The sequence below is a fragment of the Hylobates moloch genome, unplaced genomic scaffold (assembly GCF_009828535.3).
Source record: "Hylobates moloch isolate HMO894 unplaced genomic scaffold, HMol_V3 SCAFFOLD_7, whole genome shotgun sequence".
Classification (NCBI taxonomy): domain Eukaryota; kingdom Metazoa; phylum Chordata; class Mammalia; order Primates; family Hylobatidae; genus Hylobates; species Hylobates moloch.
The window spans coordinates 5,118,003-5,133,886 of record NW_026652282.1 but is presented as its reverse complement, the minus strand read 5'-3'; the positions used below and the strand labels follow the sequence as shown (position 1 = coordinate 5,133,886).

Genomic DNA, 15,884 nt, shown 5'->3' with positions numbered 1-15,884 from the left:
TCCTCCCTCCCTCCCTCCCCACACACCTCCTCTTCCTCCCTCCCTCCGCACACACCACCTCTTCCTCCCTCCCTCCCTCCCCACACACCACCTCTTCCTCCCTCCCTCCCTCCCCACACACCACCTCTTCCTCCCTCCCTCCCTCCCCACACACCACCTCTTCCTCCCTCCCTCCCTCCCCACACACCAGACAACATGGAGTCACTCAGATCAGTTTGCAACACATTCATTTTATTGTTCACACCAAGGTAAGCACCCTGCTGGTGAGATCTCTGAGGTCTGGCGGCTGGGCCTGAACTTAGTGGCTGCTCAGGGAGCTAGGGGAGTAGTTGGCCGCCCCTCACTCAGTGGATCCTCCAGCTTGGTCTCCTCACTCAGGGGTTCCTCCAGCTTGGTCTCCTCACTCAGTGGTTCCTCCAGCTTGGTCTCCTCACTCAGGGGTTCCTCCAGCTTGGTCTCCTCACTCAGGGGTTCCTCCAGCTTGGTCTCCTGACTCAGTGGGTCGTGCTGGGGCCCCTCGCTCACTGGCTCCGCCGGCGGCAGCTCGTACTGAAGGAACTCCTGGCTGGGCTGGTCACTGGGGCCGGGTGTCGCTGGCCCGCTCCCCGCCTCAGGTGCCGTCACAGCCGCCATCTTTTTTGCAGGCCTTTTCTTCCCGCCTCTCCTTCCACGGGCTGCTTTCCCCTTCTTGGCCACCTTGGTAGTCTGGAAGGACAACAGGGAGATCACAGAAGGGCTCTGGTTTAGGCACGAGGGTGGAGGAGGCTGGGAACAGGGACGTGTCCTCAGAAGCGGTGCGGGCCGGGTTGGGGGGTTGTGCCAGGTGAGGACCGGAGAGGATTCTTGTGAGGAAGGAGGCGAGGGGAAGACGAGGAGGCGCTTGGGAGGGTCACTCACCTTCTTCTTCGGGCTACTGGGGCTCAGCTGGGGGGAGGACTTGCTCTTTCGTGACTCCTTGGCCGTGGCCGGAGGTCCGGAGGCTCTCGGCTTTGGACTCATCTTCCGCCGCTCAGTGTCTCCCAACGGTCGACTAACTCCAGGCTGCCTGGCCTCCCTGTATATACCCCTCCCGCGATCCAGGACAATGAGGCGATCACGTCCCTGAGCTGTGATTGGTCAACACTCCACTACCCAGCCAATGGTAGCCCTGGGCGGGAAGGAAGGCCTTACACGTCACAAAGCACCATCAGGACATGGAGGAGGAAGTCGGGGTGGGGGTGACATCTGATGAGGAATGCAAGGTGCTCTGGTTGGAGAAAGGGAGATTTTGGTTAGCACCCCTAAAGGTAGTTCCCAAACTGACATGTCACCCCTCCTAAACTCCCCATGTTCAATTTTGGCAGATCACGTGGCAAGGGAGGATATTTCCGCCACATGTTTCCCCCGGACCTCCCATTCAGTGGTACATTCTGTTCCTCCACACCTGCCATCATTACCCAGTTTCTCTATGACCTACCTAAAATCTCTCCATGCTAACTAGGATGGATGGAGGGCTATATGAAGACGTCAATCATCCCTCTCTCCTACAAATTCCTCTGCTACACCTTGAGGATCATTCACTTCTTGGATGCCATGAAACAACTTTTCCATCTCACATACTTCTCCCAGCATCCACATAGTGCCTCACAATTTTTTATTCTCATGGTTTAAAGCACTGGCTTCCAGAGGTCAAGATCAGCAAACACACTCGCTCAGCTGGGTATCTGTATCAGGCTGGGTTCCTCAGAGAAGGAGAAACTAAACCAACAGGATATTGTGTGTGTGTGTGTGTGTGTGTGTAATATTGTATATCGTAAATATATATTTACTATCATGTATTTATGAATTTTATTATATATATGATACAGTTTATTCTAAGCAATTGGCTCACACATTCACACAATGTGGGGGTCTAGGAAGCTGAAATATATAGGGCAAGTGAGCAGGCTGGAAACTAAAAGCTTCTGCACAGCCAACAGTCAACAAAATGAAAAGGCAGGCTATGGTTTGGGAGAAGCTATTTGCGAACCGTATATCTAATAATGAGTTAATATCCACAATATATAAAGAACTCACACAGCTCAATAGCAAATCAATAAATAGTCTGGTTAACAAATAAGCAGAGGACTTGAATAGGCATTTCTAGAAAGAAAACACACAACTGGCCAACAGGTATATGAAAATGTGCTCAACATCGTTAATAATCAGAGAATGTAAATGAAAACCACAATGAACTATCACCTCACACCTGTTAGGATGGCTATTATCAAAAAGTCAAGAGATAAAAGATAATGATGGCAAAGGTGTGGAGAAAGTGAAACCCTTTTAGGGTGTGCAGAAAAGGGGACCTTTAAACGCTGTTGACAGACATGTAATTGGTACAGCCGTTATGAAAAACAGTGTAATGGTTCCTTGGAAAATCAAAATAGATCTACCATATGACCCAGCAGTTCATCTGTTGAGTAGGTACCCCACTCCCAAAACGAAGTCCACATCTTATACAGATATCTCCAGTACTAATTTTAACTCATTAATCACACAGGAAATTAGAGTTTCTATTTGAAAAGAATGTGGTTTTTTTCACCATTCTGGTATCAAATATTTATTCTAAACATCTCTTCTTATTTCTTGCTTTGTAATAATCTAGGTACTACTACGCATTGATAGAACTAACTCATTATTCCAACAAGAAATGAGAAATGTTGAGAAGAATACAATGTTACACTTCTTGTCTTCAATCAGTTATTCTAGTTTTATGGAGGATTCTGTATTTAACTCTTACCCAGGTAACTCTAGTTACCATTTCCACAGTACATAGTAAACAATCTTAAAAATGTAAGAACACAGAATTTACTACAATGCTTACTAAACTTTCTATATTCAACCAGTTTTCCTAGTCATTGCTAGTTGTTTATTCAGCTGTTTGCCTAGATACCACTAAATGTTTAGTTTTATGTCACAAAGACATAGAAGTAGTACTGAGAAGAATTTGTTTATTACAAGTACTGGCTTCATGTAGTTATCTCTAGTTAATTACTCACTTGGATAAAGTAGGTATCTATTGTACGGGGTAATATTTCTAACACGAGGTTGGAATTTTGCATTGAGGAAAATGGTTATTGAACTCCCTGGCATAGGCCAGTTATCTTCAGCTTCCTGGGATCAATTACTTGGTCTGGCGAATTCTAGCTATCTTTAGGTTGCTAATTACATGTTTACCACCAGATGTCTGTGGTAATTTATTATTTCAACAAAAAATAGTAGAATGATAAGGAAGGATTTTCCTCTTTCTTGGCATCACATAGATATTCAAGTTATCTCCAGTTATTCTTTGTAGCTTTTTCTCCTGGGTAACATTCAGCACCTACCCTTGTAAGTTCTTATCTCAACTAAAAGTGATAATTGAGAGTTGCAAAGAACATGGTTTTCAGAATCAGGTTCATTTGGTATTGTAATGATTGTTAGCTGTTTCTATGTAACGAGTTTCATGGGAAAGCCCAGTTAAGTAAAACTTATATATTAACTCAACACCAACAAAATTTTATCTGACCAGACTAGATTCCCTATGTTCTACATTGCACTGAACTATTCTTGTTGTCTCTATTTTACTACTTACTTAGGTACATGACTTACCTGTAGTACTAATTCATTATTGCAGCAATAATTCAGCAGTAAGTGGTGAGAAGAAAGTGATTTTATTTTTAATATTTATTTTTATTGAAGTAAAATATACATATATAATGTACCCTCTTTACCACTTGTAAGTGTGGAGTTCAGTGGTAATAAATACATTTATACTCTTTTATTTCCCCTTCATGCCCCCCATTCCCCTTCTGGCCTCTGGTAGCCATCACTATAGTTGCTATTTTCATTAGAATCACTTTTTTAGCTCCCATGTATGAGTGAAAACATGCAATATTTGTTTTTCTGTGCCTGGCTTATTTTATTTAACATAATGGCCTCCAGTTCCATCCATATTGCTGCAAATGACAGTATGTCATTCTTCTTATGGCTGGATAATATTCCATTGTGTACATATACCACATTTTCCTTATCCATTTGTCCATTGATGGGCACTTAGGCTAAATCCATATTTTGGCTATTGTGACTTGTGCTGCAATACACGTGAGCAAGTATTCCAGCAGTGGAATACTCGGATCATATAGTAGTTCTATTTTTAGGATTCTGAGGAACTCCATACTCGTCTCCATAGTGGCTACAATAATATGTATTCCCACCAACAGTGTACAAAGTGGGTTCCCCTTTCTCCACCTCCTTGCTAGCATCCTTTCATGCCCGTCCTTTTGATCAAAGCCATTTTAACTCGGGTGAGATGATATGGCATTGTGGTTTTGATTTGTATTTCTCTGATGATTCGTGATGAGTATATTTTCATATGCCTGCTGGCCATTTGTGTGTCTTCTTTTGAGAAACGCCTATTCAGATTATTTGTCCATTTTTAAATCAGATTGTTTGTTATTAAGTTTTTCGAGCTCCTTATATATTCTGGTTATGAATCACTTATCAGATGTATAGTTTGCAAATATTTTCTGCCATTCTGTGGATTGTCTCTTCACTTGGTTGATAATTTCCTGTGCTATGAAGAAGGTTTTTAACTTGATGTAATCCCAGTGGTTTACTTTTGCTTTGGTTCCTGTGCTTTTGAAGTCTTACTCAAGAAATCTTTGCCGAGACCGATGTCCTGGAGCATTTCCCCAATGTTTTCTTCTGGTGGTTTCAGTTTCAGGTCATAGTTTTGAGTCCTTTTTTTTGTTTTTGTTTTTTGTCGAGGCAGAGTCTCATTCTGTCGCCCAGGCCCAGGCTGGAGTGCAATGGCACAATCTTGGTTCACTGTAACCCCCACCTCCTGGGTTCGAGCAATTCTCATGCCTTAGCCTCCTGAGTAGCTGGGATTACAGGTATGCACCACCATGCCTGGCTAATTGTTGTATTTTTAGTAGAAATGGGGCTTTACCATGTTGACCAGGCTGGTCTCAAACCCCTGACCTCAAGTGGTCCATCCGCCTCAGCCTCCCAAAGTGCTGGGATTACAGGCTTGAGTCACCATGCCCAACCAGATTCAAGTCTTTAATCCATTTTTTATTTGCTTTTTATGTGTGGTGAGAGATAGAAATCTAATTTTATTCTTCTGCATATACTTATCCAGCTTTCCTACCACTGTTTATTGAAATACCTGTCTTTTCAGCATCGTATGTTCTTGGTGTCTTTGTTGAAGTCGAGTTGGTTTTAAGCATGTGGCTTTATATCTGGGTTCTGTATTCTGTTCCATTTGTCTCTGTTTCTGTTTTTATGCCAGTACCATGCTGCTTGGTTTACTATAGCTTTGTAGTAAATTTTGAAGTCAGGTAGTGTGATGCCTCCAGCTTTCTGCTTTTTGTTCAGGGTTGCTTTGGCTATTTGAGGTCTTTTATGGTTTCATATGAATATTATACGTATTTTCCTATTTCTGTGAAATATGTCATTGGTACTTTGATAGGGATTGCATTGAATCTGCAAATCACTTTGGGGAATATTGTCAATTTAACGATATTAATCCTGTCAATCTATGAGCATGGACTATCTTTCCATTTTTTTGTGTCTTGAGAAGACAGTGTTTTAAAATTTTTTGTGTTTAATTAGTTTTTCTAGCTATTATTACTTATTTATAGTAAACTAGTTACCCGGGTACTGGCAGGTACAGGTCGACCTTGTTTTATTGTGATGCACTTTATTGTGTTTATAGATAGTGTTTCTGGCAACTGTCTGTTGAGCATGTCAGTGTCATTTTTCCAACAGCATGTGCCCACTTCATGTCCCTGTGTCACATTTTGGTAATTCTCACAATATTTCAAACTTTTCCATCATTATTACATCTGTTATGGTGATTTCTGATCAATGATCTTTGATGTTATTATTATAATTGCTTTAGGACTCTACAAACCAGGCCCATATAAGAACCCACCAAGAGGCATCACACTATCTGACTTCAAAATATACTACAAAGGTGTATTTCAAAATATACTACAGATCTACAGTAGGAGCAAGATGGCAGAATAGAAGGCTTCACCGATTGTTCCCCTGGCCCTCTTGCAAAGACACTAATTTAACAAATGTTTACACAGAAAGAAAACACCTTCATGAGAACCAGAAATCTAGTGAACACCCATAGTACCTGGTTTTAACTTCACATAGCTTGATATGGTTTGGCTGTGTCCCCACTGAAATCTCAACTTGAATTGTGTTTCCCAGAATTCCTATGTATTGTGGGAAGGAACTAGGGGGAGGTAATTGAATCATGGGGGCTGGTTTTTCCTGTGCTATTCTCGTCATAGTGAATAAGTCTCACGAGATCTGTAGCGTTTATCAGGGGTCTCTGCTTTTGCTTCTTCCTCATTTTTTCTTGCTGCTACCATGTTAAGAAGTACCTTTTGCCTCCTGCCATGATTCTGAGGCCTCCCCAGCCATGTGGAACTGTAAGTCCAATGAAACCTCTTTTTCTTCCCAGTCTTGGATATGTCTTTATCAGCAGCATGAAAATGGACAAATACAGGGACACTATTTCCTTTTGCACAATGGAAAGCATCATAAATAAGGTAAAAAATAAGATACAGAACAGAAGAGCACACATGTAACTTCAATTTATTGACTTGGATAGTTTCTAGATGATATACACATATTTATACCCAACAAATTAGTAATTTTAAAAATCCTCAAGACATTTAAAGATGGGCAAATTATATGGAATAAAATGTATTGAAGACAAAACCCAAATAGATAGTAATCACAAAAAGTCTGGTGTCACTGAGAGTCAAGGGATTACAAAATATCACAAAGGAATGCACTTCCATTTGCAAACAGTGGTAATGCCGTGTGTTGATGGAAACATGTAATCGACCTTTTCTTTGGTGGGCAATTAGCAATATTGAGGAAAGTTAAAGATGTATGTATCCCTAACACCTGAAACACCTGGAAATGCCATTACCATGCTTATATTCTAGAACAGAAGTTCTCTGCCGTGATTGTACATGAGAATCACTGCTCTAGAATATGGCACAATACACATTCATGTGCATTATTCCTTGTCCAGCAAATGCAAGAGTTTCTCTAGAGGTGGGGCTTATCTCAATCCTAGGCTCCTGTTAGAATCTCTTCAGGGGTTCTTTCACAAAAGAGGGTGGCAGTCTATCTATCCACAATCTGTGCATGCACATTGCAATTCCTACCGAGAAAGGTTCGGGGATGCATCAGGGGATTCCATGAAAGGGAGAGAAACGTGCATTTTGATGCATCTTATGTGCCAACCATGAGGCTACTAGAGTTACATAGATTGTTTTATTTAATTGCCACATGGTTTGAAATAGACGTCCTTACCCCCCCCCCCCCCCCCCCTTTTTTTTTCCATAGGGGGAAAGTGAAGTTAGAGTGGTTAATTTTCTCACATTTACATAGCTTGTTTGTGACGGACCCTATATTGACACAGCCTGTATCATTCCAATCCATGCCTCTCCTCTTCAGTGCTTCTATGCCACAGTCTGTGCATCCCCATTTTCCTTAGCCAGTTATTTCGGAGTTTATGCTTCTCCACGCTCCCAGCTGCTCCTTCTCCTCTTCATTTCATGCCTCTCCTAATTTGAAAACTCGTCAGAAGTTTTCTCAGTCTTACCTAAACTCAATTTCCTCTCCTGTGTCCTACGTTTTTGCACCAAACCTGCACTGGGTGGGAGGATGCTGTGAGTGGAAATTGTGGGATTTTCAGTTGGACACAGAGGAAATTGAATTCAAACCTGTTACATGCAGCTATGTGATATTGGACAGTGACTTAATGATGGAGAGCTTGAGTTTCTTCATGTATAATAATAAATACTTCTCATGGAAGATTGCCGTGAGAATAGAATAGGGTTGCATTTGTGCAGTGGCTGCGTTCCAGTGCTCACCTGGTGAACATTTGCTCCCCTTCCCTTCTAACTGTCTCCTAAGATTTCCAGTGGGAATTGCATCTTCTCGGCCTTGCTTTGAACTTGCTAACGAGATTCAGAACTGGATCTGTAACAGATTTTCAGTTAATACATTTTGAATATAAAATGTTTACGTTTCCAGTCTCTTTCAGGGGTTCTGTTTCCTTTGCATCAGCTTTTAATTTTTGAATAATTTTAGATATAGAGAAAAGTTGGAAAGACAGTGCAGAGAGATCCCACGAACCACTCGCCCATATTCCCCTAATGTTAACATATTATGGAACCACAGAACATCTGTCAAAATGAAGATATTAACATTGGTAAGTTACTATGAGCTAAACTCCAGACTTCATTGGGAATTCCTCTGTGTTTCCATGGGCTCCCTTTCTCTGTTCCAAGATTCCATTCAGAATCCCATGTTGAGATCATGTCATTATGGTTCACTGGCTTCCTCCTATGTGTGGCAATTAATTAATCTTTCCTTGTCTGCATGACCTTGACAATTTTGAGGAGTACTCCTCAGATATTTTGTAGAATGTCCCTTGATTGGACTGGGTTTACCGGATGCTTTTGTGAACATTATACTGTGGTTCTGGGTTACTGGGCAGAATATCATAGAGGTGAAGAGCTCTTCTCCTCACACCGTTCCAGGGGTACAGGATGAGGGTGCCCGTTTTAGGAGACTCAAAGCAATAATTTGCTAATAGTGAGCAACTTGTTTAGAAAGAGTCAGTGAAGCTTCTAGAAATAGCTACCCTTTTTTTGGAATGCCTTGGCTCTGATGTCTTATCACACATAACATTCTTGGCTGCACTGGGATCATGGGATGTCATACACTCCCAATGAGATGCTTGAGCAGAAAAGGAGCTTGTAAGAATTGAGCTATTAGGCAAACATGCAAGCAAACAAACAAAAAACCAGGTGGGCAATGTACACTTTGGAAAATGCTGCCTTGCTCTGTTGGCTGCCATCGTGAACCTGTTTTTCTAACATCTGTTATAAACAGCTGTACCCTTCTGCAAACAGTGCCACCTCATGCACAGAGAGAATAAATTTTCCTGGGCATTTGTGGCTCTGTGTGTGGCCTGGGAGGCAGCTCAGCCTGGGATTTGGGCCTGCAAAAATAGAATCATTCTTTCCACTCGCACAGGAAATTAGTCCTTGTGAAATTTTAGCTTTGTTGAAAGGACACACACAATGCACAGATTTCCTGTCTACAAAATTCATCCCACAGATACTATGAGGAGATATTTTTAAATGTACCCATGCTGGTGGCTGGATTTTGAGATTTTTACAAAGCAGAAATAGATGTAATGATCTCTCTTCCTTCCTTCTCTCTCTCTCTCTTTTTTTTTTTTTTCACTCTACTTTTCTCTTTCTCACAAACCGAAGTTTAACCCAAAATCAGTGGTCCTCGATTAAGTTGACTGCATCCCCAAGGGGAGAGTTGGCAGTGTCTGGAGAAATTTCACATTGTCCGTATTAGAGGAGGGGTGGATTGGCATCTAGTGGGCAGAGGTCAGGGATGCTGCTAAGTAAGCATCTTACAATGTACAAGACGGGCCCCACCACAGAGAATCAGCCCCAAATGTCAACAGTGGCAAGGCTGAACAATCTTCTCCTTGCACTGCTTCCTCTCTCTGCTGCTAGTGGAGCCTGTGACTCTGCAGCGGTCCTGCAATTCCCCCCTCCCCCCACTTTTTTTAAAGATGAAGTCGTGATTTGTCACCAAGGCTGGAACAACCTCCGCCTCCCGGGTTCAAGTGATTCCCCTGCCTCAGCCTCCCAAAGTAGCTGGGATTAAAGGTACTCACCACCACATTTGGCTAATTTTTGTATTTTTGGTAGAGATAGGGTTTCTCCATATTGGCCATGCTGGTCTCAAACTCCTGACCTCAAGTGATTCGGCAGCCTTGGCCTCCCAAAGTGCTGGGATTGCAGGCATGAGCCACTGTGCCTGACCTGTGATCCTCTTGGAACTCCATTCTTTGCCTCCCCAAGACTGCCCTCAGCTCTTTCCTCCAAACCTCCCTTTATGTTCTTGCTGGAGTTCAGCGAGTTCCTTCTCCCAAGCCTATGACTCCAGCTCAGAGTTCCAACGTGTATTTCTCCCCACATTTTTCTTAGGTTAAATTGTTTTGTTTTATTACATCTGACATCTCTTTAAAATTACTTATCAAGTCATTACATCTACCTGCACTTGGATGTCCTCTCCTTTCCTAAGTCAATATGTCCCAAACTGAATCCTTCCACCTCTTGCCTCGATTTTCCCTGGCATGACTTCATTTCTGCAAATGACACTGCAATTTCCCCAGGCAGCCAGGCTCAAACCTTCATCTTTCAGTGATTCTCTATCAAATTCATCATCCATTCTCCAGTACAAAATTTACCAGTTCTTTCTACCAAACTCCTTCTGTAGTTCTTTCTTTCCTGCCTCTTCAGCTTTGCACACGGTTCTCCTTTATAACCTTTTAGTCTTTGGTTCACCAACCTCATAACTACCCCCTCAACCTTGATCAGCTCACCCTCAACAATGGGCCATCTTCCTACTGTGACAGCACAAACCCCAATTCCTGCCTTTCATTCCTCATTTCCCTGCCTCCTCCCCTGGCAATGATTCCCTCTACTTTATATATATATATATATATATATGTGGTGTTTGTATGTATATTTTTTAATTTTTAATATATTTAATATATATACATATATACACAACATATATATATACATATATATACACATGATAGTATATATACAATATATATAAGACAGAGTATATATATACTTATATACAATGTATATATATACATATATACACAGATAGGATGTAATATATACACACGCATAGGGTATATATATATATATACACACGCATAGGGTATATATATATATACACACGCATAGGGTATATATATACCTATATACACATAGGGTATATATATACCTATATACACATAGGTATATATATACATATTTACACATAGGGTATATATATACACATAGGGTGTATATATATACATATATACATATATACTGTATATATACACATATATACATACATAAATATTTATACATATATACATGTTTAATATATATGTATATATACACACATGCATATATGTTTAATATATATGTGTGTATATATACATATATATATAGAACAGTTTCAGGATTACAAAAAAGATGCAAAGATAGTCCAGAGATATATATATAGATAGTCCAGAAATATATATATAAATATATATTTAATATATATTTAATATATGTATTTAATATATATACACATATATGTATATGTGCATATATTAAATATATTACATATGTATAGGTATATATACATATATTAAATGTATTACATATGTATGTGTATATATGTATATATACATATATTAAATATGTTACATATGTATATGTATACATATATACGTATATATACATATATTAAATATATATGTAATAGATATGTGTGTATATATACATGTGTATATATATATACACATATATAACAGTTTCATGATTGCAAAAAAGATGCAAAGATAGTCCAGAGAGTTCCATCTACTGCTCACTCAGCTACTGTTAGTGTTAAAGTTTTCTATCACTGTGGTTCCTTTGTCACAACTAATGAATCCATGTTGGTACATTACTCTTAACTAAACACAAGGTTTTATTTGGGTTTTGCTAGTTTTCCTTTCAAAGTCCATGTTCCCTTCTAGGACTCAGTCCTGAATTTATCATTGCATATAGCCATTTCTCCGTAGTCAAGGCCGGGTGTGAAAATTTCTCAGACTGTCTTGTTGTTGTTGTTGTTGTTGTTGTTGTTTGTTGTTGTTTCGAACCTTGACAGATTCGAGGAGCCCTGGTCAGGCATTTTGAAGAATTTGAATTTACCTGATGTTTTTCTCATGATTAGACTGGGATGACTGAGCTGATAAGACTGTGGTGTTTCTTCTCTCTTGGAGAAGGAGACCTCAGAGGGGAGGTGTCCTTTTCCTGATATTTAATCACAAGTGCATGCTATCAACATGAAGTCACTGGCTAAGGTAATGCTTGCCTGGCTTCTCCACCTTGAAGCTACCATCTCCCCCTTCTCATATGCCAATTTTTGGAAGCCAGTCATTAAGTCCAGCCCACACTGAAAGGTGAGGGAAGGAAGACATTCGATATACTTAGGCAAGTTTATTTCTAATTCTGTTTTTCAATGTTTACTTTTAATTGAAAATTAATAAATTATAGTTGTATATATTTATGGGGTAGCAAGTGATGTTATGATTTATGAATACAATATGGAATAATTAAACTGAGCTAATTCACATATCCATCACCTCAAATACTTACCATTTTTTTGGTAGTGAGAACATCTGAAATTTACACTCTTAGCAATTTTAAAATGCTTCCAATTCTTTTTTTTAAATTCCACCCAGAGCACATTTATGCTTTCTTTAATTCAAATTCTATCTGAAGGGCTCAAAAGCTACTTTGTCTGTAGGGCACTCTGATTTATCTTTGATGAAATTCTCTTATTATTTATCAAAAACACTCAGAAACTAAATTCTACTGGTACCCAGAATATTTCAGAGATGTGTGCTTCCCTTCATCTCAGACCACATCTCTAATTTATGTATTTATTTTGCCTTGCATTTCACATCAGTGTTTTGTGTTACTCTGATCATTCCTTGTTGACTCCTGGGTTGCTTGCTGAATTAGTTCTGTCTAGTCCAAAACCGTGACAAGACACACTCAAATGATATTTGCCAAGGGAATGAAGGAGTCATTCATTGACAGCTGATGTTTACATCCTCACACACAATATCATATTTCTTGCACCAAAGCAAGACTAATGTGGGCTTAATTAAAACAATGTTGAAATACTTCTGGTTGCAAAGCTGGGCACATACAAGGACTCCCAAATGCAGCACAGTTCTGAACGCTTGGCAGATGCACAATATATAGGTGTGTGTTCCTTTTTGAAAAATTCATGCCAAGAAAATGAATGCCTGTTTTAGGAGAGTAGTGAAGAGCAGTTTATATATGCAAATAGGAGTTAGCAAACACTGAAGGCAGCATGGCAAAAACTCAGCAATGCATCTGCAGAGCCAGGTACGGCCTGGGATCTTCCAGAAAGGCTTTCCTCACTATTCCTGTTGGAAATCAAGTAGAAATCTTTTTTATTTTTAGACAGTGTCTCGCTCTGTCGGCCAGGCTGGAGTGCAGTGGCATGATCTCAGCTCACTGCAACCTCCGCCTCCTGGGCTCAAGCAATTCTCCTGCCTCAGCCTCCCGAGTAGCTGGGATTACAGGCATGTGCCACCACGCCCGTCTAATTTTTGTATTTTTGGTAGAGACGGGGTTTCATCATGTTGGCCAGGCTGGTCTTGAACTCCTGACCTTAGGTAATCCACCCACCTTGGCCTCCCAAAGTGCTGGGATTACAGGCATGAGGCACCACGCCCAGCCCTTCCATAGAAATCTTACAGAATCTGTTCCTGTGTTCCCCCTTTGACTGCTGCCTCATTGACTACTGCTATTTAGCATTGCACATTTACACAGTGACTATTTTTGCTTGTCACTTATAAATGGGACACCTCATATAATTCACACTGTTCCTGTGCTTCCTGTCTCTGGGTATGAATGACATCGACAAGTGACGACTGTATATCAGTATATTTTGTGAGTGCTTACAGCCACATGTCTTCACTTTACTTACAGCACAAGGTGCTAGTCTTGAGTTTTCACAAAGAAATACCAACAGCTACACTTCTTTTAGGTAAGAAGACCTGAAAAACACACACTGGCCCTTTGCTTAAGCACAGTAAGCTACTTTTTCAAAATGAAACCCACACAGAGTCATTATAAAATGTTTCTTCTCCTAAAACATGTTATCCTGGCTACAAAACACACCTTTTATAAAGTAAGTTTAGGATACAGTCTTAGCTCCAAGTCTGTCTCTCAGTACATATTTGCCATCTGACTAGTCAATTTCTCCATGGTCTTTGCACTCACAGTGGTACCCCATGGAAAATATCAATTTGTTTATTGTTCTTTTGCAGCTTTGAGAGTTTTCAAGAGAAATGGCAAGGTTTAATAGAAACCTGCTTTCTCGGAAACCTTCTCTCCCTCCCGTCTTCCCATTGGTGCATTTCTTGCAATAGCTCCATTAACTATTAAAATTACCAGAGACATTCCCAATTTTGTTTCTCATAATCAAACATAGAAAATATACAAACAACATTTTGAGCATTCTTCAACTGTTTTCTTCATGCCTGAACTAGACATTGGGCTCTCTGGAAGTAGAAGTCGTGATCATGTTTATTCTAAATGTGATCATTCACACTTAATGATTAAATAATGAATTTCATTATTTAAAGGATTACACATGTTAAATATTCACTCTATTTTGAGTGACTCTTCCACTTTTCTCCCAATGCTTTTCCTGGCTTCATCTCCTATAAATCCTCAATTCATATGTGTCATTTTGTATCATACAGACGTGTCTAAAATAAGATAGCAGCTAAATTCATGTTGTTTGCTTTGGGAGAAAAATTCTGTCACTCAAAAGACAAAATGACGCCTGACCTTAGTAGCCATCATACAACTTCCTGTCAGATGGACATATCCTGCAATTTAATAGTCTTTTAGTTCTGAGCTGAGCCAATGTGATGTCCCAAGTGTGAATGCCTTGTCTAAACGCATCCATCACAAGAGACATCTTACAGCAGAAGGCTCCGATTTTAACTGTTGTTGAAATCTGTGCATTGCTCACATTTGGCTGTCTACAAATGATAAAGTGGAGAATTGAGACAAATATTCAGTTAATTTTTTAAAGTCTTAAAGTGAAGATCTTCAAGTAAAAAGAGATTTGAGTCTTTCAAATAGGTAGAAATAAGGGGTAGATCAGACTATTAAAATACAATTGATTTCCATGTAACTCAAATGCTAATATTAAATTTAAATATTTTAAAGACAACAAAACCAAGACATAATATTTGGACAGCAAAAATTCTCTCTCTCTCTCTCTCTCTCATATATATATCCTGATATGTATCTGAGGGCAGTATTTTACTGTGTAAATAAAATTTACATACACAAAAAATATTGAGGGAACTTAAAGGATCAAAACCAAGTACTGAATTTTCAGAAATGGACTCCTTTCGGGGATATTACATATTTTATTAATTTAAGTACATTACTAACCCTCTAAACCACTGACAAATGATCTTTCTAATAATGTTCCACACATAAATTGAGTAGAAACTAATACTTGAAAAATACACAAGTCAAAATAAATCAGGAAATGAGTAGCTTGTTTCCTTTAGTGGTCAGAAAACATTTTCCCCCACTTTAGGATATGTGCATCATGTATTTCCAATAAATAATTGCTGAGCTTAACACCTAGGTGATAGGTTGATAGGTGCAGTAAACCACCATGGCACATATTTACCTATGTAACATACCTGCACATCCTGCACATGTACCCCAGAACTAAAAATAAAAATAAAAGAATTGAGGTGGACAAACACATTTATTGAGGGCTTGCTTGCATGATGGTGGTTACTACATGTTTCAAAATAATATGCTTAACCTCCCTAACCTTATGTCTGTTTGACAAATGATTGAATGTTTTCATTATCCATGTCAGAATCAAATAATTTTGAAGCTAAAGGGATATGCAGACATCGACCCACTGATCTTTCCATATTTGACATGTTCTTGGAATTTTTTTAATGGCACCATTTTTCTGCCACATCAAAAGATTATTGACTGATAGTAAAATACTTAACATTTTTCACATGGAAGAAACTCTCTCTCCCATATTGGGAAACCCAAAACAGAGCCATGTTCAAGATAGGGAGACATGCTATTTTGATTCCCTAGAGACTTGCTGTATCCATGAATTCCACTCCTTATTAATTCTTTAAGTTTACAGTTCTTATATTGAACTCAGGAAAGGTG

At 39.6% G+C, this 15,884-nt stretch overlaps 1 protein-coding gene across 1 annotated transcript; it reads right to left on the bottom strand.

Moving 5' to 3' along the window:
- Nucleotides 1-294: 294 nt before the first annotated feature.
- On the bottom strand, nt 295-1,052 carry LOC116812253 (testis-specific basic protein Y 1-like). The gene is made up of 2 exons (XM_032757966.2): nt 898-1,052; nt 295-705 (listed from the first exon to the last, which is right to left on the bottom strand). The coding sequence occupies exons 1-2, from the start codon at nt 997-999 to the stop codon at nt 310-312; spliced, it is 498 nt and encodes a 165-aa protein (XP_032613857.1). The 5' UTR covers nt 1,000-1,052; the 3' UTR covers nt 295-309.
- Between the last annotated feature and the right edge of the window lie 14,832 nt (nt 1,053-15,884).